Source organism: Oryctolagus cuniculus, chromosome 18 (assembly GCF_964237555.1).
Source record: "Oryctolagus cuniculus chromosome 18, mOryCun1.1, whole genome shotgun sequence".
NCBI classification, from domain to species: Eukaryota; Metazoa; Chordata; class Mammalia; order Lagomorpha; family Leporidae; genus Oryctolagus; species Oryctolagus cuniculus.
Genome location: NC_091449.1, coordinates 38,843,013 through 38,870,463, shown reverse-complemented (window position 1 = coordinate 38,870,463; position 27,451 = coordinate 38,843,013). Strand labels below are relative to the sequence as shown.

Here is a 27,451-nt window from a genome sequence, read left to right as displayed (position 1 = left end):
AACGGAAGTGAAACTACAAAATTACAGCTAAGGATGACGCTAAATAACCACGTCCCTGGACTAGTCCTGACTGGTGAACACACACCTGACACGCACTTGAACATGACACAGGACCAGAATTCTGCACGTAGGAGACACATGGAGACAGTGACTCTGCAGAGACTCACCAGCTACAGGATTTCAAACTGATCAGGAATCTTTACTTTTAGAAAAACAAGGTTTTTTCAAAACAACAATAAAGAGGACTACACGATCTTCCTTTTTCTTCACTCACATAGCATTCAAATAAACTAGTAACAGCCATTGAGCAACTCACAATGTATATCCTTGCCACGTCCACGTCACGGTATCCTACAACAACAAAGTATTTAAGTTGTTAGTCCAGAGGGAAAGGATCTCAGAAAGCAAAGATCTTAATATTAGGATTTATGTACATTTCCTTTGAAATTAAAAGCAACATTTTGAAAATTAAAATATGCATATTGTTATTATTATTTAAAGATTTATTAATTTATTTGAAAGGCAGAGCTACACAGAGGCACAGGCAGAGAGAGAGAGAGAGAGAGAGAGAGGAAGAGAGAGGTCTTCCATCCACTGGTTCACTCCCCAGTTGGCTGCAACAGCCGGAGCTGCACCAATCCGAAGCCAGGAGCCAGGAGCTTCTTCTGGGCCCCCCACGCAGATGCTTTCCCAGGCCACAGCAAAGAGCTGGATTGGAAGGGAAGCAGCCGGGACTCGAACTGGCACCCATAGGGGATGTCAGCACTGCAGGTGGCGGCTTTACCCGCTACGCCATAGCACCAGCCCTGCATATTATTATTATTAAGAACAGTGAACTGGTATAAAAAATTCTTGGATTATATATCCACAGAGCAAATATTCATCTTTTTTATATCCCCATCTATCTTTTGATGAAACAAGTTCTGAATTTTTTGGAAAACTATTATACATGCTCAGTTTGTTTTTTCCTGATATGAACATATCTGAATATCAATTTGCTTCCAAAGAAAAAGAAAATAGAATTTATCTGTTTTCAAAAAAAAAAAGGTTGTTTGGTAGAAAAGATTAAAGTAGTGCAGTGTGACATCTGAGTAGATGATAGATTCAAACCTATAGGCAGAGAAGTACAATGAGTAAAACTTAATAGATTTTAATTCTTTTTTTTTAATCCATAGATGTCCAGCCCCTTGGGACTGGCACTGTGGCATAACAGGTAAAGCCACTGTCTGCAGCACCAGCATCCCATGTGGGCGCCTGTTCGAGTCCCAGCTGCTTCACTTCCGATCCAGCTCCCTGCTGTGGCCTGGGAAGGCACCAGAGGATGGCTCAAGTGCTTGGGCCCCTGCACCCATGTGGAAGACCCAGAAGATGCTCCTGGCTCCTGGTTTTGGATTGGCCCAGCTCCAGTTGTTGCAGCCATTTGGGGAGTGAACCAGTGGATGGAAGACTTCTCTCTCTCTCTCTCTCTGTCTCTCTCTGTAACTCTGCCTTTCAAATAAATCAAGAAAGAAAGAAAGAAAGAAAGAAAGAAAGAAAGAAAGAAAGAAAGAAAACCAGCCACTAAATAGAAAGTTGAATTGATCAAGAGTTCTTAAATATCACAGATAGCTAATAAATTAGGTAGCATATAAATTCCTCATAAAGAATGTTCCTCTAAGAACCAAAAGTCTTTGTTTAGGAAAAGGGTTGTAAAATCAATATCCAGAATCCGGCTGAAAAGCCCATGAGAGTATTTGAGGCATGGAAAGCCAAGATACTGTGGCAAAAAAAAAAAAAAGAAAAGAAATGACCTAAATGAAAGATCTCTGCAAGTGAGATCCCAGTGGAAAGAACAGGTCATCAAAGAAGGAGGTACCTTTCTCTGAAGGGAGGAGAGAACTTCCACTTTGACTATAACCTTGTCTAAATATGATCAGAGTCGGCGAACTCAAAAGGCTTCCATAGCCTTGGCAACTCATGACAAGAGCCTAGGGAGATTATTGACACCATAAACAAGAGTGTCAATTTGTTAAGTCAACAACAGGAGTCACTGTGCACTTGCGCCTCATGTAGGATCTCTGTCCTTAATGTGCTGTACATTGTGATTTAATGCTATAACTAGTACTCAAACAGTATTTTTCACTTTGTGTTTCTATGTGGGTGCAAACTGTTGAACGCTTTACTTAATATATGCTAAATTGATCTTATGTATATAAAGATCATTGAAAATGAATCTTGATGTGAATGGAAGGGGAGAGGGAGCGGGAAAGGGGAAGGTTGCAGGTGGGAGGGAAGTTATGGGCGGGGAGCCATTGTAATCCATAAGCTGTACTTTGGAAATTTATATTCATTAAATAAAAGTTAAAAAAAATCAATATTCAGAGATGACAATGTACCTGGCTGAAGCAGAGACCACTTTCCTGAACCAACTGTGGACTTTTTGTAGGGTGCCAAGTGCTTTTCTGGTATATTCTGGTATGTTCTAGGCTCCTTGCCAAGGGCCACACAGCAGAGAAGGACTGAGCAGCTCCCAGATGTCTCCTCCTGCTTCCACCCCACCACCAGGCATCACCTCTGACGGCAAAGTCTCCGGCGAGGCTTAGTGAGAATCCTAAATTTCTCCACTCCAGCCTAACTGAGGTCCTACACCTGAGACTTACTGACCCCACCCCAGTGACGACAGAGACTAAGGAACGTCTTCCTACGGCTTAGTAATAGCACAACAATGTTCAACACCTGTGCACAAATGGGTGCTTATCTTGCAAATGTTTAAAAACTAGACATAGTGAGCGCAATGAGTCTGCTTCTGCCATGTATCTGCAACTATCAAGAGGGGCCTGGAGGCCCGGCACTGTGTGGAATGTGAGCAGTTCTTCCCGCAGTAAAATATTCTCCTTACCAGCTTGTTTGGGTACCTCAGGAGGACTGGCTGCACTGGAACCCCAGGGATGAAGGCTCCTAGAACCACATGGAAAGCTTATGATGCGGCTTTCGTGTGAAGAAAAGTGTTACAATAAAGAAAAAATTCATAATAAACACAGTTTGAGTATACATAACAGAAATTATTTGCTAAACTTGAGTAAATTTTTAGTATTTGCCAAAATGAGCAATTTTAACATTAAGAAATAGTTAAGCAAAATGTTAAATGCTGCGCCTAATTCACTTAAAATATTTACATCTTTATTAACAAAGCGTCTTCGACAGACCATGGAAATGGCTATTATGAAAGTACTATGCATGGATTTTAAATTTTTTGCACCAAAATAAACTTTATCTTTTAATTCTGTTTTTCCACAAACTTTCTGAAGTACCTTCATATTCCTCCATATGTTTTCATTTCTAAAATACCTATTATTCAACAGGATAAACAAAATCTATGACAAAAATCAAGAGGATATAAGAATATCTACATGAGATCAAATGCATGAAGCAAGAAGAACTGCCCCTGAGCTGAGCATTCCAGCAGCTGACACAAAAACATGTTCCAGTGTTACGAGTTACAGCCCAAGCGGCACTCAGGACTGAGTTCTTAACCATAAACAGAAGTGAACCTTTGAAGATATTATAATGACAATAAAATACGGTATCCTATTTAGTGACACTGGATTCCAGGTGTCTGGGAGAGTTCTTTGGAGGAAAATTAAAATGTCATGTTTCAGTGCAACACACACAGGTACACACACATGCGCGTGCACACACATGCATGCGTGCACACACACACGCGCACGCACACACACACACAAGGTGCAGGGGACTCTACCAGGAAGAAAGGGTAATGATACGCAAAGAGAAAGCAAAATTGTTTTGTGGATTAAACACTTTTTATACAAAAAGAAGAAATTCTCAGAGCAAAATAAAGAGTTGCTGTTTCTACTACTATCCAAGGTTTGAGAAATCTTCCACACTACTTTGTTACAATACGTAATTTAATTTATCTCACCTGGTTTAAAAGTAATCAAACAGGAACGATTAGTACAAGTGCCTTCTGGGAAAACTAGTATCTTGAGAGAAAAGAAATAGATTTAATATTTCAGGCTAGTTAATAGATTATCTCTTTACTTGCTTTCTTACAATTTCATAAGCAGCTGTGAACACTTAAAAAGCAGAAATGAAATACAAGGCTAACACTTGAGTCTCACACAAACTATAAACAGATTATTCTATCTTTCCCTAAAAAGAAGCATGGTCTGACTACCAATAAGATAATCAGAGAAATGGACTTCACTTTGAATAAAGAATATACTTAGTGATGAGACAAACAATCTGAATAACCAAAAGTCATGGTCAAGGTTACATCAGGCTCTGCCGAATGCTGCTGCCACACATCCTGAACCAGATCCTGTCCCACTTCTTCACTCCCACTTTCCTATTAAATGATTCTCACTCCCATAACATACAGTTCAGGGATGCCTTGAGGACAAAGACAGAAACACAATGTGCTTAATGCTCCTTGGAATTAGCTGACATATGGAATACAACTTAATGTCTTTTTTTTTTTTTTTTGAGGAAATGTTTTTAGCTCTTAATAGACGTCTTTACATCTTCCGTGTAAAAGATATACAGTACAGATAGTTTCTCCATTAAATAAATAACAGCTTGATTTTCTGAAACCTTTAAATCAGCCATGAGCCAACTGCTAAGTATATAAAATAAAAAAGAAAATCCCTGTACTCAGAGCAGTTAGTGACACATGTTTTATAATAATTTTCTGTGGAAATTCTACAGCTACGCTTCTAACAACAAATGAATACAGAGAATCATAAATTCTCAGGGCTGGGAGAGGCATTAAGAGTCCCGGAACATTCTCCAGTGCTTGAATTCTTTCTACAATATCCCCCCCAAGTGGTTGCTCAGCCAATACCTAAACATTCTAGAAAAGGATTCTAAATCAGACCATTCTATCTCCACACACAGAAGTTCTTCTTCGACATGAGCGAAATGAGCTAAAGTCTTTCCCTGTACATCCTGCGTACCAATCCTAGATGTATTCCTCGGATCCAAAGAGAGAAAGCAAATCCTCACTGTAAATGCTGGCTCTTCCCAATCGTTTTTCCTGGTTCTCATACTCTCCCTGGTACTTCATATCTACATGGCACCTGAGGCAGAAGCTCCCTACCAGACGGCGAGGCTGTGAGGGATCACTTGTTTTCAACTGGGTCAAGATGGAGGAATACTGACCAGGATCACCCCAGGCTGACTATGCAGGAAGTATCGCCTCTCGCTCACCCTCAGATGTATTCCCGGAAGGGAACAGCGAGGCAGTCAAGTCTGCAGGGGCTCTACAGGGGATTCTGAAACGCCCACTGACCAAGAAAGCACTACCTACATACCTGAGTACTTCAGGCAAGATTAAAGTTATTGCTCACTTTTTCAGTAGGCAGTAGGTCTACTATATTGGTTTTTTTTTTGTTTTTTTGTTTTTTTTTTTTTTTTACAGGCAGAGTGGAGTGAGAGAGAGAGAGACAGAGAGAAAGGTCTTCCTTTTGCCATTGGTTCACCCTCCAATTGGAGGCCGCCGCAGCTGGCGTGCTGCAGCTGGCGCATTGCGTTGATCCAAAGCCAGGAGCCAGGTGCTTCTCCTGGTCTCCCATGAGGGTGCAGGGCCCAAGCACTTGGCCATCCTCCACTGCACTCCCTGGCCACAGCAGAGAGCTGGCCTGGAAGAGGGGCAACCAGGACAGAATCTGGCGCCCCGACCGGGACTAGAACCCGGTGTGCCGGGGCCGCAGGCGGAGGATTAGCCTAGTGAGCCATGGCGCCGGCCAACTATATTGTTGAGTATAATTGAGCTTTAGTATCTCATGCACTAAATTATATGATTATTCATAATTTAATGGTAATTAAAGTCACAGGCAGAGGATCATATTTTATGACACAAGGTAAAGAAATCATTTAAAGAGGTCAGAGAATAAAAAAGAACGATACACTCAAGTCCACAGAGTATCTCACAAGAAAGAGGACTACATAATACTCACTGCTCCATTTATGATGGTTACATCTGTCACACTAAAACTACCTAGGATAGGGCGATCCAAATGAGTGGGTCTAGAGATGTACAGTAAACCCTCAATCTATTTAAAAGGCCGTCTCCTGCCCCATTACCTGGGGCCACTGCCCTTCTGATGTTGCTCGTTTTCTTATTTCGTTGATTGTGTTTTTTCTGGAATCCGGATCCACACGAGATACCAACACTGGCTGCACAGCCCGTAACAGTCCTTTAAAACAAACATAAAGTCACAACCAAGTCTTTTCAGCTAACACCACCACAGCAATAACACTGGATAAATCATAAAACAAATTTTATGGGAAATTATAGTGACAGCAAATCAAAGGAAAACATTTTAAATAAAATCAAATTTTATTTAAATAAATAAATAGTTTAATATTTAAATAAATAAATAAATAAAAATTTTAAACAAGTTTACAAGAACTTAGCTTCTAATTTTGGGAGAAGAGGTGGATATTTATGCTTAAAATATTTCATTGATTTAATAGAAGAAAGCAGCAAGAATAGAAGAGAAGCAAACGCAAGCTCCTCCCTCAACATTACACCTCTGTGCCACACTGCAAGATCACCTTGTTTTATTATAGAAATACCACAGAAACAGATTACCCAACTTCACTGTAAACATGAGTAGAGGGAAGTTCTTGCTCATTTCATTAAAATTTTCAACACATCAGTCTTCTAAGAGGATAGCTTCCTAGCACATGCAAAAGAAACCTCAATGTAGCAAAAATCTGTTGCAATACAAAGCATGCCAGCTTCATCAAAAAACAAACAAAAATTCAGCGCCTTGGGGTGGACGCTGTGGTCAGGCAGGTTAAGCCTCCGCTGGGGACACCCACATGCCATGTCAGAGTGCTGGTGTGAGGACGAGCTGCTCCTGGTTCCCATGCAGCTCCCTGTGCATGCGTCCTGGGAGGCAGCAGATGATGGCTCACGTGCTTGGGCCCCTGCCACCCATGTGGGAGACCCAATAGAGTTCCAGGCTCCTGGCTTCAGCCTGGCCCAATCCTGGCTGCTGTGGGCATACGGGGAGTGAGCCAGTGGATGGAAGAATTCTCTCTCTACATTTCAACTACATAAAAATAAAGGTAACCATTAAGAAAAGGTGCAGTGCTTAGCTGCATGACAGAGGCACACGAACTACTGTCACTTCTCCAAGGCAGCAAGGCAGCAACACGCAACCCCCACAGCCACGCTCTCGTCACTCGGTGCCTGCAGTACCCTCGGACGACTGGGACCAGTTACTCGGAGACGGATTCCTCAGGGTGAGGAATCAGCATCTGGTGGGAAAAACACGTCGCTTGCTTCCTTACTTTTTATGGCAGGAAGCACTTACTGTATGTACACGCAGGTCCCTTACGGACATGGTGGGGGTGGGGGGATAGTAATGAAGGAAGCAGAGTGAAGAGAAAAGACTTGATATATTTATCACCTAATACCCTACAGAAAAATGCATGAAACAGCATGCAACCTGTGTTGCCACAGATCCCTTGGTTAAGCTCTCTCACTCTCTGTCTCTCTCTCTCTCTCTCAAAAATCAAGCGTGTTTAGTTTTTGAAAGCCAACCTTTCTGGAAATATACGAGAACAGAAAGACAAGATGGGGGATGGTGATAAAGACGAGTTTTTAAAGGAGTTATGAAGCTACAGGTGGGCAAGTCTCTAGTCTTGCTCATCAGTTCATTCTTTCAAGATCAATAGTACCTCATTAAAATAAGGAAATACAAGTGAAATGATTTATGATTGTTTTCACTTAAAGCACGTGCATGAAAATGTGTTGCCAATGTTGCAAGTACTTACTGCCAACCAGAGGGGTCTGTGCATTCTCATTTCGAGACACCAAAGACGGTAACCCAGCTACAACACAAGCGATGCCGTCGAAGAATGTTGAATGAGGGGCCACGACAAAAATGGGCGCTTCCAAAGGACTCGCAATCCTTCCTTTCACAGAAACTACAAATCCCATCGAGAAGAACATGGCATGACCCAGAAACTTCAAAGCTCGCTGAGCAATTTTCCTTGAAAATAAATATTAAAAAGACATAATTAGCTGTGCTCATTGAAGCCAGCAGCAGAACTTGAGTCTAAAATACAGTAAGACCAACACATGCCAGAGCATCTCATTGTAAAATACGAGCTCAGAAGAGTAGCATGGCCGGCGCCATGGCCCAACAGGCTAATCCTCCACCTGCGGCTCTGGCACACGGGATTCTAGTCCCGGTCGGGGCACTGGATTCTGTCCCAGTCGCTCCTCTTCCAGTACAGCTCTCTGCTGTGGCCCGGGAGTGCAGTGGAGGATGGCCAAGTGCTTGGGCCCTGCACCCCATGGGAGACCAGAAGCACCTGGCTCCTGGCTTCGGATCAGCGTGGTGCGCCAGCCACAGCAGCCACTGGGGGGTGAACCAATGGAAAAGGAAGACCTTTCTCTCTGTCTCTCTCTCTCACTGTCCACTCTGCCTGTCAAAATAAAATAAAAATAAAAAAAAGAAGAGTAGCTGACACTTTCAGGAAGCGTTTTCTACCAGGTGCCAGCACTATTCTAGATGCTTTCCACGTGTTTATCTCTTTAATCTCCAGCCTAATCTGATGAGCTAGGTATGACTTCTTCTTAGTTCCATTTTACAGATGAAGAAACTGAAACATGGAGAAGTAAAATGATTTGCCCAGGGATGTGTGGCTAAAGAGCAGCTCCGTTATTTTGTGACTGTAAAGGGATTGAGAAAAGAATCGTCCACACATACTCCCCCACTGAGACAGCCCACTCAGTACTGGCCTTCAAAGTGGTCATCTCGGGGCCGGCGCCGCGGCTCACTAGGCTAATCCTCCGCCTAGCGGCGCCGGCACACCGGGTTCTAGTCCCGGTTGGGGCGCCGGATTCTGTCCCGGTTGCCCCTCTTCCAGGCCAGCCCTCTGCTGTGGCCAGGGAGTGCAGTGGAGGATGGCCCAGGTGCTTGGGCCCTGCACCCCATGGGAGACCAGGAAAAGCACCTGGCTCCTGGCTCCTGCCATCGGATCAGCGCGGTGCGCTGGCCGCAGCACGCCGGCCGCGGCGGCCATTGGAGGGTGAACCAACGGCAAAGGAAGACCTTTCTCTCTGTCTCTCTCTCTCACTGTCCACTCTGCCTGTCAAAAAAAAATAAAATAAATAAAAATAAAAAAAAAAACAAAGTGGTCATCTCGGGAATCTACACTGGGGTAATAAATAACAAGGCCAGTGTCTCCAAATTCTTTCAGAACCCTCACACGGCAATTAGCCATCATTCAGAATCTTAAGAAGGCAATGTATCGGCTCAGTTGCTTGCAATAGTAATTAACCTAAGTACAGAAACTCTTTAAAAAGAGTCTGTCATTAAGGATTACTTAATTCATCTAACTGTGCCAGGAACTGGAGGGGACACGCAAGACAAGATCCAGACCTTGACCCTGAACAGCTCAGCTGCGCAGAGAAACAACAACACATTTCCCACAAGGGCAAGCGCAGGATGGCTAGCTCAGCCCATGAACCAGCACGCAGCTCTTCTCGAAAAACCAAAGATGTGTTGACCACTCATGAGGTATCTAAGGAGAGCTTTAAAAAACGACCTTCCTGCCTAATTCTCTCAACGTTCCCGCAGTCACAGAGTGAGGAGCTGTTAGGAAGAGGGCATTTCTGTGACTTCTATTTCACAGCAAGGAGAAGTGGGACACAGAAAAACAGAGTGCTTTTCCAGAGGGCACAGAGAATTGTATTCCCCGACTTTCCCTTAAACTTAGAGATGCAGTCTCAATTCACAGAAGGACAGGGAGGGCGCCCCTGCACGGAAGTCACACACCTCTCGGTTTTCATCTAGCGTGATGTAACTTCTGACAACTATGTTTCAAAATAGCCCATCTTCAGAGCCACTCAAAGCCTGGTGCCACATAATAACTTCAACACGAGCTGTCTGAGAGGAGATAAAGATACCAATTGAATTGACAAAAGCAAACCTTCCCTTTCTAGCATTTATTAAATCTATTTTATAGATGATTAGACTATTCCTTCCATTACCCTAGGTTTTCACAAGCCACTAACAACGCAAACCAAAGAGGTAATTTAAAAGGAATTTGTGGGTTGTGAAAAACATCTCTTGAAGTGTTGTTTTATGCAACGCAACCTTGAGTTATAAAACAAAGAAGTGCAATGGGCAAGGGTGGAGGCTTCTCTGGGGCATTTCCACCACTGGATTCATTTCCACTTCAAACTAGCCCTGTGTTTGATATTGATATTTGTTCATTAGAACTTGAACCGAACAGCAATCTAAATCTCTCCTAAAGAGTCTCTGGAACAGTGTTTCTCAGAAATTTCAGAGGACGTCTCCACATTTGAGATTTGGATGAAAGGAACACACCCTCACGTATGAAAAAAACATCGCAGACAATTTTCAGAGAGTTCAACAGTGCCCTGAAATCCATCTGTGGATCTGGGACCCAGGAGGTCTGCATTAACAGGCCCCACTTTCAGAACACACAGATGGCAATCATTTGGTTCTGTCCAACAGAAGTGAACTTTTACGGGGAGCTGCATTAATGCACAGTTTCTTCTCTAATACCATCCTTATCACATGATGCTTGAGAAGTAATTCCATTCTGACTCAAAGCTAATGGTTTTTGAAAAGCTAGGTTATTTGAATAATTATATCGTAAGTTCTAATAATCATTAATTAATAAAGGATAACGGAGTCGACCCAGCTAGTGACACCAGTGCAGAAAGCATGTTCTTACTGCAGAGGGACAAGAGCAAATGTGAAAACTGGGAGAGCAAAAGAAAGCAAAGGACCTGACAGTTGCAATGGTTTCCAGGATGTTACCCGGGTTATGTTCAAGAACCAGAGATGTATTACTTCCGGGGCACAGCAGAAGAAACATTTTATCATTAGGAAATGACAACTCACAAGGTTATCACAATGTGCTTTGGTGGTAGTTTCTACATAGGCTAAATTAACACCAGTTTCATCCAAGAATCAAAGTAAATGATTACAACTGAGTGGTTAACAATTAGATAAAACTACTGGTCACTGGCTAAACTATGCCGAATCCTTTTTGTAATCTCGATTTGCCTAATACTTGAACATAACTTTTGATTTACCTAATATCTGGATATAACTTTCTTACCTCCTCCAACCAGTCATTGGGTGGGTCAGCTTCTCAGGACAGCACACTGTTGCAATCGCAGCAAATGGCCAGGCCAGCAACAGAATTATCCCCACTAGTAAGACACGAAGTGGAAGTAGGATAATTCCAAGAATGCAAATCTGAAAGTAAAAGCAGATGAATGGACACTTTCAATATGTCACCATCGGAAGGTTTCTATACTATTCATGCATTTACTCAAGGATGGACTGAACACTCCTGTACCAGACAAAGATTTAAGCACAAAGAAAAATAAGACATTATACCTGACCTTACACAGCATACTATGTGCATAAGGAGCAGTGAAGAAAATCACATGCCACCTTGATCACTGTGACACTGAGAGTGAACCAAGGATGCTGGGGAAACTGTGCCCGACTCCACAACCAGGACAGCTTCCTGGGAGAGCTGCAGCCTGAGCAGTCCCGCAGGGTGAGCAGGTGCTGGCAAGGTGAGAGGGGAAACTCCTTTTAGAGAGCTAGCAGCAGAAGTAAGAGGCATTAGAATGTGAAGAGGCTAACGCACTGCTTTATGTAGCAGCCAGCCCTTTCCGATCACAGCAGTAAGGAGAGGGAAGAGAAGAGAGTAACAGTGAAATCAGTAAGAATGAAAGTACATAGGGCCGGCGCCGTGGCTCACTGGGCTAATCCTCCGCCTGTGGCACCGGCATCCCATATGGGCGCCAGGTTCTAGTCCCAGTTGCTTCTCTTCCAGGCCAGCTCTCTGCTGTGGCCCGGGAGTGCAGTGGAGGATGGCCCAAGTGCTTGGGCCCTGCACCCCATGGGAGACCAGGAGGAAGCACCTGGCTCCTGGCTTCGGATTGGTGTAGTTCCGGCCGTATCGGCCATTTTGGGGGTGAACCAAGGGGAGGAAGATCTTTCTCTATCTTGCTAACTCTATATGTCAAATAAAAAAAGAATGAAAAGTACATAAACAAGAATAGCAATGCTTACTATGTACCAGCCACTCAAAGCACTTAACATGTAGTAACTTATTTACTTCTAACAAACCTACATTGTTTTACCCAGAAGAAATGAGGGGCACAGGACATAAACTAAACTGCTTAAATCATACTATAAGTTAGTGGAAGAGCCAGGATTTGAACCCAGCTTGGTTATAAAGACTTGGCTCCTTGGCCGGTGCCACGACTCACTAGGCTAATCCTCCGCATTGCGGCACCGGCACACGGGGTTTTAGTCCGGGTCGGGGCGCCGGATTCTGTCCCGGTTGCCCCTCTTCCAGGCCAGCTCTCTGCTGTGGCCAGACAGTGCAGTGGAGGATGGCCCAAGTGCTTGGGCCCTGCACCCCATGGGAGACCAGGATAAGTACCTGGCTCCTGCCATCGGATCAGCGCAGTGCACCAGCCGCAGCAGCCACTGGGGGGTGAATCAATGGCAAAGGAAGACCTTTCTCTCTGTCTCTCTCTCTCACTGTCCACTCTGCCTGTCAAAAAATAAAAAAAAAAGAAAAGAAAAAAGAAAGACTTGGCTCCTAATCCTTGTACCACACTGCCTTTTAGGTGAAGGAAATTCTCCTTCCACATAACATGTTGTCCTATTTTGGAATCCAACTAACACTGTTTGAACAGTGCCACCCCCTGCTGCCTATACTGGCCCATGCAGATAATTTATCAAAAAAAAAAAAAAAAAAAAGGCAAAAACACAATGACATTTCAACAAGTTCATGGAAAATAGAATTAAAAGAAAAATTTATTTTGGTGAAATAATTTTTTAATCCACATAGCTTTTTCATAAAACACATTCTCCGTGAATTTTTTGAGGCACCCTCGTATTCCAGTTGTCTGAAATCTGTTAAATTACTTGTACACACTTGTGTTTGAGATAAAAATTACATACAAAAAAGTATACAAATTTTGAGAGTACAATTTATTCAGCTTTGAGAAATGTAAAGAATGTAACAACCACCCCAATCAAGATACAGAATACGTGCGTCACTCTAGAAAGCCACTTTGTGTCTCTTCCCGGCAATACCTATGCTCCTAGGCGACCAGTGCTGGACTTCCAGCACCACAGCCTGGCTTTATCTGTTCAAGAATGCCTCATAAACAGAATCAAACATTATGCATTCTTGTGCATCCAGCTCCTTCCATGTCACATAATTTTTAAAATCCAATCATGTTGTCACATATGTCAGCAATTCATTCTCCTTGATGGCGCAGTAAGAGGATTCTTTAAAACAGTTCATGAAGAATGCAATTAAAAGTTTATTTTGTTGCAAAAAATGTGAAAGCCATACAAATGAGTATCAGCCCACTGTTTCACCACATAAGAATTTGCTTATTGATTCTCCTGTTGATGAACATTTTCGTTGTTTTCAGTTGTGGGCTAATAAGAATAAAGTCTCTATAAACATTCTTCCATAAGCCTCTCTCTGGATATATGTTGTAATTTCTCTTAGCCAGATACCTAGGAATGCAATTGCTGGATCACAGATGTTATTTTACAAGAAACTTCCATACAGTTTTCCAAAGTGGCTGTTATCATTGTATTTTATTGTGTTTGGTTTTTTACTTACTTATTTGAGAAGCAGAGAAAGAAGAAGAGATAGAGAAGCAGAAAAAGGGAGAGAAAGGGCTCCCATCCTCTGGTTGACTCCCTAAACTCCCACAGAGACTCAGGTTGGGCCAGGGCAGGAACTAAGAACTCAACCCAGGTCTCCCATGTTGGTGGCAGAGAGTCAATTACTGTCACCTAGGTTCTGAGTTAGCAGGAAGCCAAAATCAGGACTCAAAGCCAGGTACTGACCCAGGTACTCCAGTGCATGATGAGAGTGTCTTAACTGCTAAGCTAAATGCCTGCCCATATTGCATCACTTTCAAGTATCATTGGCAATGTATGAGAAATTGAGTTGCTGTCGATCTTGCCAACAACTGGTATTGGTAGTCTTTTATAAATGTCACCTTTAATGTAATCCTGGATGCATTTGGGTACAGGCCTGTTGTTTTGCTATTTCTTTTCCATTTAAATTCCTATAATGCCTCCTTAGCCATACCTTTTTATAAATTTATAAATTATTCATGTATTAATTTTTATTTGATAAGCAGAGAGACAGACAGACAGCAATCTCTTAGCTGCTGGTTCACATCCTAAATGCCCCCAATAAGCAAGAAGTAGGTAAGGCCAAAGCCAGGAGCCAGGAGTCCAGTCCAGGTCTCCCATGTCAGTTGCAGGGATCCAACTACTTGAGTAAGCACACACTGCCTCCCAGGGTGCGCGTTAGCAGGAAGCTGGAGTCAAGAGCACAGCCAGTAGCTGACACCGGCACTCTGACATGGGAGGTGGCTGCTGCCCACAGTGTCCTCAGCACTGTGCCAAATGCTGGGCCTTAAGCAGCTCCCCACACACATCCACACTTTTTGTAATTTCGGTCAGCAGTTGCTGTGAGGATTATAACGTGTGTCCTTGACATACAACAACCGACTCCAAACTAATACTACGTCACATCACACAGCATAAAGAAAAGCAGTAAACTCCACCTCCCATCTCCAGTATCATTTGGTTTTATAACTACATTGCATACATGTAAGCTAAAAATTATGATATTATAATTTTTGTATGAAATGATGACATTTTCTAGTTATTTGACTAAATTAAGATGATAGGAAAAGGGACATTACTTTCTCTTTCCATATTTAATAATTCCAGTGTTCTTCATTCTTTCTTGTATATCCAGTTCTTAATCTGGTGTCATTTTCTTACAACCTGAAAAATTTCCTATACTATTTCTCACATGCAAGTCTGACAATAGATTCCCTCCATTTTTTACTTACCTGAAAATACTTTCATTGGCCCTTAATTCGTGAAGTATATTTTCCCTGGACATAGAATTCTGGGTTGACAGCTGAACTGGGTTGTCTTTTTGATTGCTGAATAGCTCCTTCATATATTTTCAACACTATACCCTTATCAGATGCATAATTTATAATTATATTTATAATATATAATTTATTTGAATTTATTTATTACATTTATAATTTATAATTATTTTATCCCATTCTATAGGTTGTCTTTTCAACTTCTTGGTAGTATACTTTGAAGCATAAAGTTTTTAATTATGATGATGTTCAATTAATTCTTTCTTTGGTTGCTTGTGCCTTTGCTGTCTACCTAGGAAACCACTGTCTAATTCAAGGTCATGACGATTTACACCTTTTTTATATATATATTTTTAGTTTCAGCTCTTACATTTAGGATTTTGATCCATGTGGGGTTAATTTGTGTGAAGGGAGGAGTCACTCATTCTCTTGCACATGTCAATCCAGTTGTCCCAGACTATTTGCTGAAAAGGTTGTTCTTTCCTCACTGAACTATCTCGGCTTCCTTGTGGAAAATCAGTGGCCATAGACATAGGGTTTGCTTCTGGAATCTTTGCTCTGTTCCACTGATCTCTGTGTAAATCCTTGTACCAGTGTAACACAGCCAATCACAGCTGCTTTGTAGGAAGTTTTGAAACTGGTAAGTTTGAATCCTCCAATTTTGTTCTTTTTCAAGACTCTTTGGTATTTGAAGCCACTTACACTTCATATAAATTTTAGAATCAACTTGTCCCTTTGTGCAAAAAACATCAGCTGATATTTTGATAGGTATTCTATCGCATTTGGTGATCAAGCTGGGGAATATTAGTTAAGTCTTTCAGTCCACCAATGTGGGCTGTCTTTCCAGTTATTTAGTTCTTTTCTAATTTCTTTTAATGACTTCTTTTGTTCTAAGTGTACAAGTCTTGTAACTCTTTTGTTAAAATGTATTATTTTTGATGCTAGGGTAAACTGAACTGTTTCTTCCATTTCATTTTCAGCCTGTTGCTTCTGCAAAGAAATACAGTTATTTCTGTAGCCTAATTACCTTTGCTAGAGGCAATAATAATTACATATTCTTTTTTCTTACTGTGATTTAGTTTTTCTTGGAGGTTCCCTACATATTGCCTTCTTAACTTACACTAATTTAGCTTGCATAATATCAAATTAACGTCAATAGTGGACAAAACTGGCCTCTTAACAACTCCCTTCCCCCTCTACAAGTATTTGCTATTATTATCATAAAAATTACATCTTTATACATTGCATGTCTACCAACATAGATTTATATTCATTGCATTATGTTGTTGTTTTTGAAATCAAATAGAAGAAAAAATATTTACAAACAACAAACGAATTTTACACTATCTTCTTTTTCTTTTTAAGATTGATTTATTTATTTGAAAGGCAGAGTTACAGAGAGGCAGAGGCAGACAGAGAGAGGTCTTCCACCTGCTGGTTCACTCCCCAAATGGCCACAATGGCCAGAACTGGGCTGATCTGACACCAGGAGCCAGGAGCTTCTTCCCACGCAGGTGCAGGGACCCAAGCACCAGCCGCTACTCTGTCTTCTGTACCTACCAATGTAATCCCCTGTACCAGTGCTCTTTGTTTATACAGACCTAATCAGTGTCTAGCATCGTTTCATTCAGCCTGGACTCCTGTTAGTATTTCTTCTAGGTCACATGTGTTCCTGACAAATACAGATTTTGTTCATCTCTGCTTCCTTTCCTCAGGACAGTTTTCCAACTATACAACTCTTTGTTCTCACTGTTTATGCTTTCAGCACTTTGAAGATGCCACCCAATGCCTTTTGGCTTCCACTGTTCAAACTGAGCAGTCATCCTTTAATCTTACTGAGGATCACTGGTACATGGAGTTGCTTCTGTTTTCCTGATTTTCTCCTTCTCTTTGGCTTCCAAACTTTGATTCAGCTATCTCCAGATGCAGGTGTCTTTAAATTCATTCCATGTGGAATTTCTTGAGCTTTTTGGCATGCAGATTAATGCTGTTCACCAAATTCAGCAGGTTTTCTGATATTTCTTAAAAAAAAATGCCCTTCCCCTTTCTTGTGGGGCTTCCATTAGGAATATTTTGGTGCACACAACAGCATCCACACTCTCTGAGACTGCTCATTTTCATCTTCTTCCTATTCCTCAAGCTGGATAATCTCACTTGGCCTCTACTGAAGTTTGCGGATTCTTTTTCTGCTTGATCTAGTCTGCTACTGGGCCTCTCCAGTGAGTTTTTCATTTCAGCTACGATACTTTTCAACTCCAGATTTTTTTTTTTTTTTTTTTTTTTTTGCAGGTGGAGTTAGACAGTGAGAGAGAAAGAGAGAGAGAAAGGTCTTCCTTCTGTTGGTTCACCCTCCAATGGCAGCTACGGGACTGTGCTGCGCCTATCTGAAGCCAGGAACCAAGTGCTTCCTCCTGGTCTCCCATGGGGTGCAGGGCCCAAGGACCTGGGCCATCCTCCACTGCACTCCCTGGCCACAGCAGAGAGCTGGACTGGAAGAGGGGCAACCGGGACAGAATCCGGGGTGCCGGCACTGCAGGTGGAGGGGATTAGCCTAGTGAGCTGTGGCACCGGCCTCAACTCCAGAATTTTAAGTTGCTTCTTTTTAAAGATTTATTTGAAAGAGTTATAGAGAAAGAGGGAGAGAAAGAGAGAGAGAGAGAGAGAGAATCATCCATCTGTTGACTCACTCCCCAGATGGCCACAATGGCCAGGGCTTGGCCAGGCCAAAGCCAGGAGCCAAGAGCTTCTTCCAGGTCTACTATGTGTGTAGCAGGGGCCCAAGCACTTGGGCCCTCTTCTGCTGCTTTCCTAAGGCCATTAGCAAGGAGCTGCATTGGAAGTGGAGCAGCCGGGACATGAACTGGTGCCCATATGGGATGCCGGCATCGTAAGCAGTGCCTTTACCTACTATGCCACAATGATGGCCTCCTTTTAAATGTTTTTAAAGATTCATTCATTTATTGAGAGAGGGAAAAGAGAAAGAAAGAGAGGGAGGGAGGGAGAGAGAAATCTGTCATGTACTAGTTCATTCCCAAAATGGCCACAACAGCCAGGGCTGGGACAGGCTGAAGCCAGGAGTCAGGAACTCCATCCTTCTCCCATAGAAATGGCAGGGGCCCAAGCACTTGGGCCATCACCCTCTGCTTTCCCAGTTGCATTAGCAGGAAGCTAATCTGAAGCAGCACAGCCAGGCATCAAACCGGCAATACAACATTGGTGTCAGTGTCACCAGTGGTGACTTAACTTGTACCACAATGCCAGCCCTCAAGTTGTTTCTTTTTTAAGAAAAAAATTTTTTATTCGTATTCTCTCTGCTAAGACATCATCTCATGCTTTCCTTTCGTACTTTCCATATGAGTTCCTTTAGTTCTGTGAACATATTTAAAATATATGATTTATACAGCCTTTATAGAGTACTTTCAAAATTAGGGCTTCATCAGGGAAAATTTGTATCAATTGCTTGCTTTATATTTATGGGCCTTACTTTATTCTCTACATAACTTGCGATTCTCTTATAATGACACTGAACTTTTTGATTTTTAAAGATTTATTTGTTTATTTGAAAGGCAGAGTTACACAGAGGCAAAAGCAGAGGCAGAAAGGGAGAGGTCTTCCATGCACTGGTTCACTGCTCAAATGGCCGCAATGGCCGGAGCTGAGCCCATCCGAAGCCAGGAGCCAGGAACTTCTTCCGGGTCTCCCCGATGAGGGCAGGGGCCCAAGGACTTCCCAGGCCATAGCAGAGAGCAGAAGTGCAGCAGCCGGGTCTCGAACCGGCACCCATATGGGATGCCAGCACTGCAGGCGGTGGCTTTACCAGCTATGCCACAGTGTTGGCCCCAAGACTGAACTTTTTTTTTTTTTTTTTTTTTTTTTTTTTTGGACAGGAAGAGTTAGACAGTGAGAGAGAGACAGAGAGAAAGGTCTTCCTTCCGTTGGTTCATCCCCCAAATGGCTGCTAGAGCCCGCGTGCTGCGCCAATCCGAAGCCAGGAGCCAGGTGCTTCCTCCTGGTCTCCCATGCGGGTGCAGGGCCCAAGCACTTGGGCCATCCTCCACTGCCTTCCTGGGCCACAGCAGAGAGCTGGACTGGAAGAGGAGCAACTGAACTTTTTAAACACTATAACATAGCAACTCTGAAATGTAATACCCTTTGGCCTACCAGGGTTTGCTATGGTTTCTGTTTTTATTTATTTAGTGCCTTTTATGAACAAATTCTGTGAAGTTTTTATTCTTTGTCATGTGTAATTACTGAATTTTCTAAACAGTTAGCTTAGTATTCAGCTAATGATCAGATAGGGATCCCCTTAAGAGACTGGAGCCAATTAGTTTCCTGGTGTTTGCAAAGGGTCTCTGTGTGCATGTGGGCTCTTCTTCAACTCAGCCTGTGCCTTAGCCTCCAGTTCCTGCATGTGCAGAACCTAGAGGTTAATGAGAGGCGGGGCTTGGGGCAACACAAGCATTTTCAGAGCATGTGTACAGCCTCTGGCATGCAGAGTTCTAGGTGACTGAGTGATATTCTAGACCCCCGGTGATATGTCAGTTATGCCAGCGCTTCTCAAAGCCCTCCATGGACATTTCATCTCCTGCCTGTTTCCACTCAAGTTTCCTGGTTAGGCTGTTCTTTGCTCTAGCTGTTACTCATTGCCTCAGGCAGCTGTGATGTAAAGAAATTGCTTCTGATTGTTTTCAAAAACAATCTGAAAAAGGCTATTTGCATTGGGTAAGCTCCCAAGGCAGGCTAAGTAAAGAGAGCCTTGAAAATGTGGTATTTCGGCCGGCACCGCGGCTCACTTGGCTAATCCTCCACCTGCGGCACCGGCACACCAGGTTCTAGTCCCGGTCGGGGCGCCAGATTCTGTCCTGGTTGCTCCTCTTCTAGTCCAGCTCTCTGCTGTGGCCTGGGAAGGCAGTGGAGGATGGCCCAAGTCCTTGGGCCCTGCACCTGCATGGGAGACCAGGAGGAAGCACCTGGCTCCTGGCTTCGTATCGGTGCAGCACGCCAGCCGTAGCAGCCATTTAGGGGGGTGAACCAATGGAAGGAAGACCTTTCTCTCTGCCTCTCTCTGTTTAACTCTGACTTTCAAATAAATAAACAAATAATTAAAAAAAAAAAAGAAAATGTGGTATTCCAAGCAGCCACCAGAAGATCCAATAATGGACAATTCTTGGGGATGGCGCTTTGAAGGAGCCCACTGCTAGACTTCCCCCTTTACTGGATGCCAGGTGCTGGTTTCTGCTATAACCAAGGGACCCTGGTTTTCAAGGATACGAATGAGCTGCGGAGAGAGAATGGGAGCAGGGGAAGTAACCTTTCACGACGCTTACTGTTCCCACCGGAAGTCAGCACTTTTTCTTGAATAAATGCTATTTAGGTTGCTGAAAACTTATGGTTAATTTTCAGAGCTGTGCAAAATTGATTCTGAAAATTTAGTTATATTTAAATTTTTAAAAATTCTTGCCAGAGTTCTCACCGCTTTTATCCAGAAAATGATTTTTATCTTTAAATTTTTTTTTAAATTATTTATTTGGAAGGCAGAGTGAAAGAAAGGGAAAGAAAGAGAGAGACAGAAAGATATCTTCCATCTGCTGGCTCTCTCCCCAGATGGCCACAACAGCTGTGGCTAGGCCAAGCTGAAGCCAGGAACTCCATGTGAGTCTCCCACATTGGTGGAGGGGGCCCAAGTATTTGGGCCATCTTCCACAGCTTTTCCGGGTATACTCGCAGGGAGCTGGATCAGAAGTGGAGCATCAGGAACTCAAACTGCTGTTCATATGGGATGTCAGCAGCATTGCAACCAAGTACACCACATGCAGGCCCAAAAAATAATTTCTAAGGCTCTTATCTTGATGTGGACAGGAAGGGAGCGTGTGAGCAGAGAGGAGCTGAAAGACTGACAGCAGCAAGCTGCCAAGCCCCACAATGCACACACCCCACCTCTTCCAGACCGATCCAACATGGCTGTAGACTCAGCACACTTACTCCCCATCATGCACCTGGGCCTCATTTCCCATCATGCCATGAGACGCCATGATGATCGTGTGTATGCTGCAGCCCCATGACACCTCCAGGAGTCGCCCTCCCACCCAACAAAGGGATAAGGAAGTGAGTGACACTCAAGCACCACCCAGAGTCCACCCCCTTTGGATAACCAACTATGGCATCACCCCAGTCCTGCAAAGGCACGACCCCAGCTTTGGTGGGGGCAGCAGCTCTTCCCTCCTCATAAAGAGAGGCTGCCTGCACTCACGTTTGAGTGTGTACTATCCCTCTAAATAAATGCTGCTTTCTTGTTCACTTTCCCGTCTCCTCCCTGAATTCTTCCACGTGTGGGGACAAGCGCCCAGAACAAGCCCAGCTGGGGAATCGTTGCCCACAGGTGTCTTTGCTGAGGTCTGATCATCTCTATTTTTTTTCACGCTGCTTTTCAGTCTGAATGATTCTGATGACCTTTTCAGGTTCACTTCCACCACTGCCAATGTGCTGTTAAGCCCATCCAGGGAATGTTTTATTCCCGGCATAATTCCTTTCAGTGTCAGGACGTCCACTTGGTTCTCTTTTACATTTTCTATTTCTCAGCTAAGGCCCTTCCAGCTGTGTTCTTACTGGGACACTCTTTTCCTTTATGACCCTGAACACGTTTATAACAGATGCTCTAAGTGTCACCTGCAAATCCCTACAACAGGGTGGCATTTTAGGTTCTATTTTTATTATTTGTATTTCTGTGAATTTCTAGTATGGTTTTATGTGGGCCATTTTGCATGGTACTCCAGGTTCTGCCATCTGCCTCTGAAAGAGTGTCGCCTTCCCTAGCAGGTAGGTAAAACATTGACTCATTACCTCCACCTTGTGACTTGTGAGGGAAAATCTGGTTGATGTTTGCCCTTAGTCTCAGACCGAAGCCTTAGTCCTGACAGAGCTTTTCATCTGGACATCACCTGTGCGAGGGTCCAAGAAAAAGCCTGCAGTGTCTACTCGGGCCTCTGACTCGGTCTTATTCTAACTGTGCCTCCCCTGGGGCAGTCGCCAGTTGAAAGGTCCGTTCCCCGGCTTTGTCCTAGCGGTGGCTTTCTTCCTGGGTTCTCCAAGGTTCCTTTGCCGATACAGAGTTCAGGCATCAGCCACGGATTAGAGAGGCGCTGTGTGTCAGGTGCAGTCTCTCCCATGCTGGGATTTCCTCCTTCAATTTCCAGTCACTCTTACTGCCCTTACTTCTCCTCTGCTATCTCAGGCCAGTGAGACCGAGGCTTTCCCGTCATCCCCTCCCAGGATGTGAAGTAAGAACCCTCAGCGGGAATAGGCAGGACTAGTCTCTCAAGGAAGAGAAAGCCTCCTGCACTGTCTTGTTCTGTTGTGTCTAGTGCCTTCACATAGTGTGTGTGTGTGTGTGTGTGTGTGTGAGAGAGAGAGAGAGAGGGAGAGGTGTGTGTGTGTGAGAAAGGTGTGTGTGTGTGAGAGAGAGAGAGAGAGAGGTGTGTTGTGAGAGAGAGGTGTGTTGTGAGAGAGAGGTGTGTGTGTGTGAGAGAGAGAGGTGTGTGTGTGTGAGAGAGAGAGGTGTGTGTGTGTGTGTGTGAGAGAGAGGTGTGTGTGTGTGAGAGAGAGAGGTGTGTGTGTGTGAGAGAGAGAGGTGTGTATGTGAGAGAGACCGAGAGAGGTGTGTGTGTGTGAGAGAGACAGAGAGAGGTGTGTGTGTGTGTGTGTGTGTGTGAGAGAGAGAGGTGTGTGTGAGAGACAGAGAGACTGTGCATACTGACCAGGATTTATAATTGTTGACTGTGGAAAGGTTTACCTGATTTCAGCTACTCACCATTCCAGGGAACAAAGCTGGCCCAGTTAAATGATTCTGACTCATAAATATCATAAAATTTTGCTATCACTCTATCTCCTACAAAACAAATAGGTAGGGCCGGCGCCGCGGCTCACTAGGCTAATCCTCCGCCTGCGGCGCTGGCACCCCAGGTTCTAGTCCTGGTTGGGGCGCCAGATTCTGTACCGGTTGCTCCTCTTGCAGTCCAGCTCTCTGCTGTGGCCCGGGAGTGCAGTGGAGGATGGCCCAGGTCCTTGGGCCCTGCACCCGCATGGGAGACCAGGGGGAAACACCTGGCTCCTGGCTTCAGATTGGAGCAGCGTGCAAGCTGTATAACCATTTGAGGGGTGAACCAACAGAAGGAAGACCTTTCTCTCTGTCTCTCTCTCTCTGACTGTCTAACTCTGCCTGTCCAAAAAAAAAAAAAAAAAAAAGGTATAAAGTAAGACAAACAGGAGCTCCAGAACTATTATATAGAAGGGATTTGGGATCTAGGAAATGGAAGCTCTGTGTACATGGTAAGCACACCGCTTTAAATGAATGTATGTTTATTTGGAGTGGGTGGTGTGACGGAGACTTGGGGAACCGTATCAGGGAGATCAGATGACGAAAGTTCCCCATTCACTCTGGCAGACCATTGCCCAAGTTTTCTGAAAAGTCTTACAGCTAGAAGACCAAGAAATAGTATTGACAATAAGCAAGAACCATAGCATAGATCCTGAAGAAAGAGTTGGAGTGAGATTAAAGTAAGGTATATTAAAAAATAATAATAAAGTAAGGTATATTTATATTCACTGTGAACAACCAGTATGGATGCTAGCCGAACAAGTTGTCAGATGTTGGGCAACTTATTTTCTGTGACATCTTTAAGGCTTGCTACAAGTAACAGTACTTATCAGTAATTCCAAGGAGACTGACAATCTATGAGGACTCTGCATCATGTTTCCTTTTGGTTCTATGCCATCTCTGTAGGGAAGCATTCCCTTGGGGTTATGCCTAGGTTTTCCTTCATAGCACTTACTGAACATGGAATTAGATATCCTGTTTTTTTAACCTTCTCAATGGAATGTAAGCTTTAGATGGGTAGGGTCCTAGTTCTCTTGTTCACTGCTATATTCCTAGAGATTAGCACTTGTGAACTATATTGCAGGCTTTCAACAAATATGACATTCAACTTAAATAATGCCACAATTACAAGCAAACACCCATTTCAACTCTATATTCTATCAAGGACCTGAAAGCCAGGCTACAGGCTACTTCTTTTTTCCCACACCCCAAGGTAACAGATCCTTAAATTGTAAAAAAAAAAAAAAAAAAAAATCCAAAGAAAAGGGACACAAAGTAGGAGATGCAAAAACTGACAACAGTGCTTAAGCCAGATGCCAGATATGGGCCACCATTTAAGACTGAACGGAGCGGGTTGGAATGGGCGGGTGGTTAGCCCAGCTGTTAAGACACCTGCATCCCACATCAGAATGCCTGGGTGTAGTGCAGCTCCCTGCCAATGCAGGCCTTGGAAGGGCGCGGTGATGGCCTAAGTCTCTGAGCTCCTGCCACCCACCCCCAGGGGAGAGCCGGATTTATTTCCCAGCTCCCAGCTGTGGCCTGAGCCAGCCCAGTTCCGGCTGAGGCAGGCACTGAGAGTAAAGGAGCTCTTTCTTTTTGTGTCTGTCTCTCAAATAAATAAAATCTTAAAATAAATGTATTCTGAATTAATCATTGCAAGTCACACTCAGGGGAAAGTGTGCCCATCTTTTAAAGTGGAGAATGCAGGCATCATTGCTTTGCAACCAGGCTGATTCAAATGTGCCTCTGACCCACTCCATTCAAGCTATAGGAACCTTCTTGGTTTCTAAATACCTTTTTTGAAATACACAGACCATTCAAACCATTGACATCTCTTTGGTTTATCAGGTCTATTTGGATTGTTTTTAATTTAACACCCAGAATGTTCAATTACATTCAATCCAAGTAGAAAATTTTAAATACAGTATACAACTTGTAGGTAACAAGTAGCACAAAAAGATGATCTGTATTAAGATCAGCAAACGATACCAGGTTTTTCACACATTAGCTCAATTGTAAGCCTCCTTTGAGGTATTATATTACAATTTACATAACAATAACCTCTCTGTAGTTCAGAGAGGTTAAGTGACTTGGGTCAAAGTCACACAATTAATAATGACCAGGTGTTTTGTGTAGGAGTCCTGAGTTTTCCATAATCCCATAGCTCTCATGAGTTATGGGAATGAGCTCTCCAAACAGTCCCAGGCCAGGTGGAAAAAACAGTTTACCGTAGGTGTTACCCAAACACGTATACACATGCCACTCTAGTCCTCCCTCCCAAATATGAAGCCAAATAGATGGCCATACTTTTAAGAGTGAGTGATCTGACCAGATCAGGCTAAATTTACTCTTGGACGATGGTCAATGTCCAAGTTAGAAGTGTTTCGGAAGTTCCCAGACTCAACGGGAACATCTATCTATTTACAGACATGAAGGTCAAATTGTTTAAGCTTTCGGTTTCTTACCAGCCCGTGGGTCACAGAAGGCCAGCAAAAGCATTTGGGCTGGCCTCGCCAAGACAGTGCAGGAGGGACACAAAATTCAATGCATCCGCAGCAGGTTCACTTTTTTTTTTTTTTAATTTTTTTTGACAGGTAGAGTTATAGACAGTAAGAGGGAGAGACAGAGAGAAAGGTCTTCCTTCCGTTGGTTCACCCCCCAAATGGCCGCTATGGCTGGCGCTGCGCCGACCTGAAGCCAGGAGCCAGGTGCTTTTTCCTGGTCTCCCATGTGGGTGCAGGTGCCCAGGCACTTGGGCCATCCTCCACTGCCTTCCCGAACCACAGCAGAGAGCTGGAATGGAAGAGGACCAATCGGGACTAGAACCCGGTGCCCATATGGGGTGCTGGCACCACAAGGCGGAGGATTAACCAAGTGAGCCATGGTGCCAGCCCCCATCACTTTTAAGTTGTTCATTTTTATGGCCCTCCTTAGAAAAAAGGCTCCAGGCCCCGCAAGAGGCTCTGGTTGCCATATTCCACATCTTCTTGCTCTCACATCCTTCTTCAGACACCCCCCCGACCCCTTCCTCTAGCCCCCACTGGTCTTAGCTCTGCAGGCAGAGGCCGTGCCCAAGTTCTACTCTATCAAATCCAAAGTAAAGCAGTGTGCGACGCAGACCAGAAACATCAAAACCACTCTTCCTCTTGCAGGCTGCACAGGACAGATGCGGTCCCCCACCCCCAGCACCAACTCCACTGAGGAGGAAGTTGGCAGAGAGCCTGCGACTGCTCGCTGAAGGAAAAGGAACTTGCTTTGCGTCCGGGGCCGTCTTCACCAGTGGTAGCCACCACTCGGGGCTACTTCTCAGCCTTGAATCCCCACAGGTGCAGACCGGCACAGGACCAAAGGCCGCTGAACACCTTCCGGCTCACAGCCCATTCCTGGGCTTCGGATTCTCTAGCCTCAATGCCTGTGCTCAGAAGATCATTCCAGCTTTACCTGTTCTATTTCCAGACCTGGGCTCTCTGCCGTCTTCACTCCACCCCTCCCAAGCTGACTCCTCTCCTTCCCTGAACCAAAAATAAATAAATAAATAAGACTTCTCGAACCCCACCCTACTGGGCTAGGTCTGCATCTGCAACCCACTACACGCGCGCACGAGCGCAAGAGCTCAAGTTCAAGTTTCCGGCAGGTTCATCGCCCCTTCCCGGGCACTGGACGTCTCGGCCACCGCCCTGGCTCCGCCCCTCGTGTTTGGGATCCTGCTCGCAGGTGGCCTGCCCCGCATCCTCCAGGTATCTCCGCCGGCGTCAGACTCCCAGCCCCTGCGATGCCCGCAGCTCCCAGATCCACAGCTCCTGCCTCCGACTCCCGCCCCCCTCAGACGCACGCCCCTCACCTGGATCCGCCTCGCCGCGCCGATCCGCGTTTGCTGCACGAAGGGGTTGGGCACTGGCGGCGGGAAGAAGGACGCCTGGCGGGGCACCATGGGTGGCCGCAGCCCCGCCTCCCCGGCGCCCGGCACGGTGGCCGCCACTGCTGCCGCCTCGGCGCACCGGTTCATGGTGGAACCGGCCGTCGGATCCGAGCAAAGCCACAGGGACAGAGCGCGCAAGGCAGAGTCCCAGCCCGAGGCGCCGCTCCGGGGCCTCTGCGCAGGCGCCGGTTACCTAGATGCCGGCAGCTGTCGCCCCGCCCCCAGGCTCTAGCTCCACCCTTTTACTTATCTGACTCCTCCTCCTCGGCTATATAGCTCCGCCCCCCTTGGAGGTGAATGCTTTTGCCTGGGACCAATGTCAAACCAAGCATCCCTAAGACTCCGAAGAGAGCCACTGAGGCCGTTCTCAGCTTTAGGACCAGGCAGACTGGATTTCCAATGCATTTTACTGGTTCTGCGATGCTAGCCAAGTGGCCATCTCCATGGACCTCCCCACCTCCTTTAGCAGATGGTAATAAACACAACTGGGATAAACACAGCTGGATCCAGCCACGCCAGGAGCATCCACTCCCCCTGAATTCCTGCATCCTGGATTCGTGTTACCAGTGCTTGATTTCAAGTGTGCTTTGTCAGGGAGCAAACCAGTTCGAGCTGGGTGTGCATTGTTTAGGAGTGGGAGTCCTCATATAGAAACTGGTGCAGGAGTGGGATCTGTCCCCCTCAAAACCTA

The 27,451-nt window shown here is 44.6% G+C and overlaps 1 protein-coding gene across 2 annotated transcripts in view; it reads right to left on the bottom strand.

Annotated features, from left to right (window-relative positions):
• LPCAT2 (lysophosphatidylcholine acyltransferase 2) overlaps positions 1-26,958 on the bottom strand; it is a 79,413-nt gene extending 52,455 nt beyond the window's left edge. The window contains exons 1-7 of one of the 2 annotated variants that reach the window (XM_070061931.1): positions 26,683-26,958; positions 11,116-11,255; positions 7,786-8,003; positions 6,082-6,194; positions 3,920-3,980; positions 2,879-2,937; positions 317-351 (exon numbers count right to left, since the gene is read on the bottom strand). In XM_070061931.1, coding sequence (XP_069918032.1) covers positions 317-351; positions 2,879-2,937; positions 3,920-3,980; positions 6,082-6,194; positions 7,786-8,003; positions 11,116-11,255; positions 26,683-26,847 — 791 coding nt within the window. In that variant the 5' untranslated portion in view covers positions 26,848-26,958. The remainder of the gene's footprint in view (positions 1-316; positions 352-2,878; positions 2,938-3,919; positions 3,981-6,081; positions 6,195-7,785; positions 8,004-11,115; positions 11,256-26,682) is intronic. The other variant, XM_002711523.5, reaches the window with a different exon arrangement.
• Between the last annotated feature and the right edge of the window lie 493 nt (positions 26,959-27,451).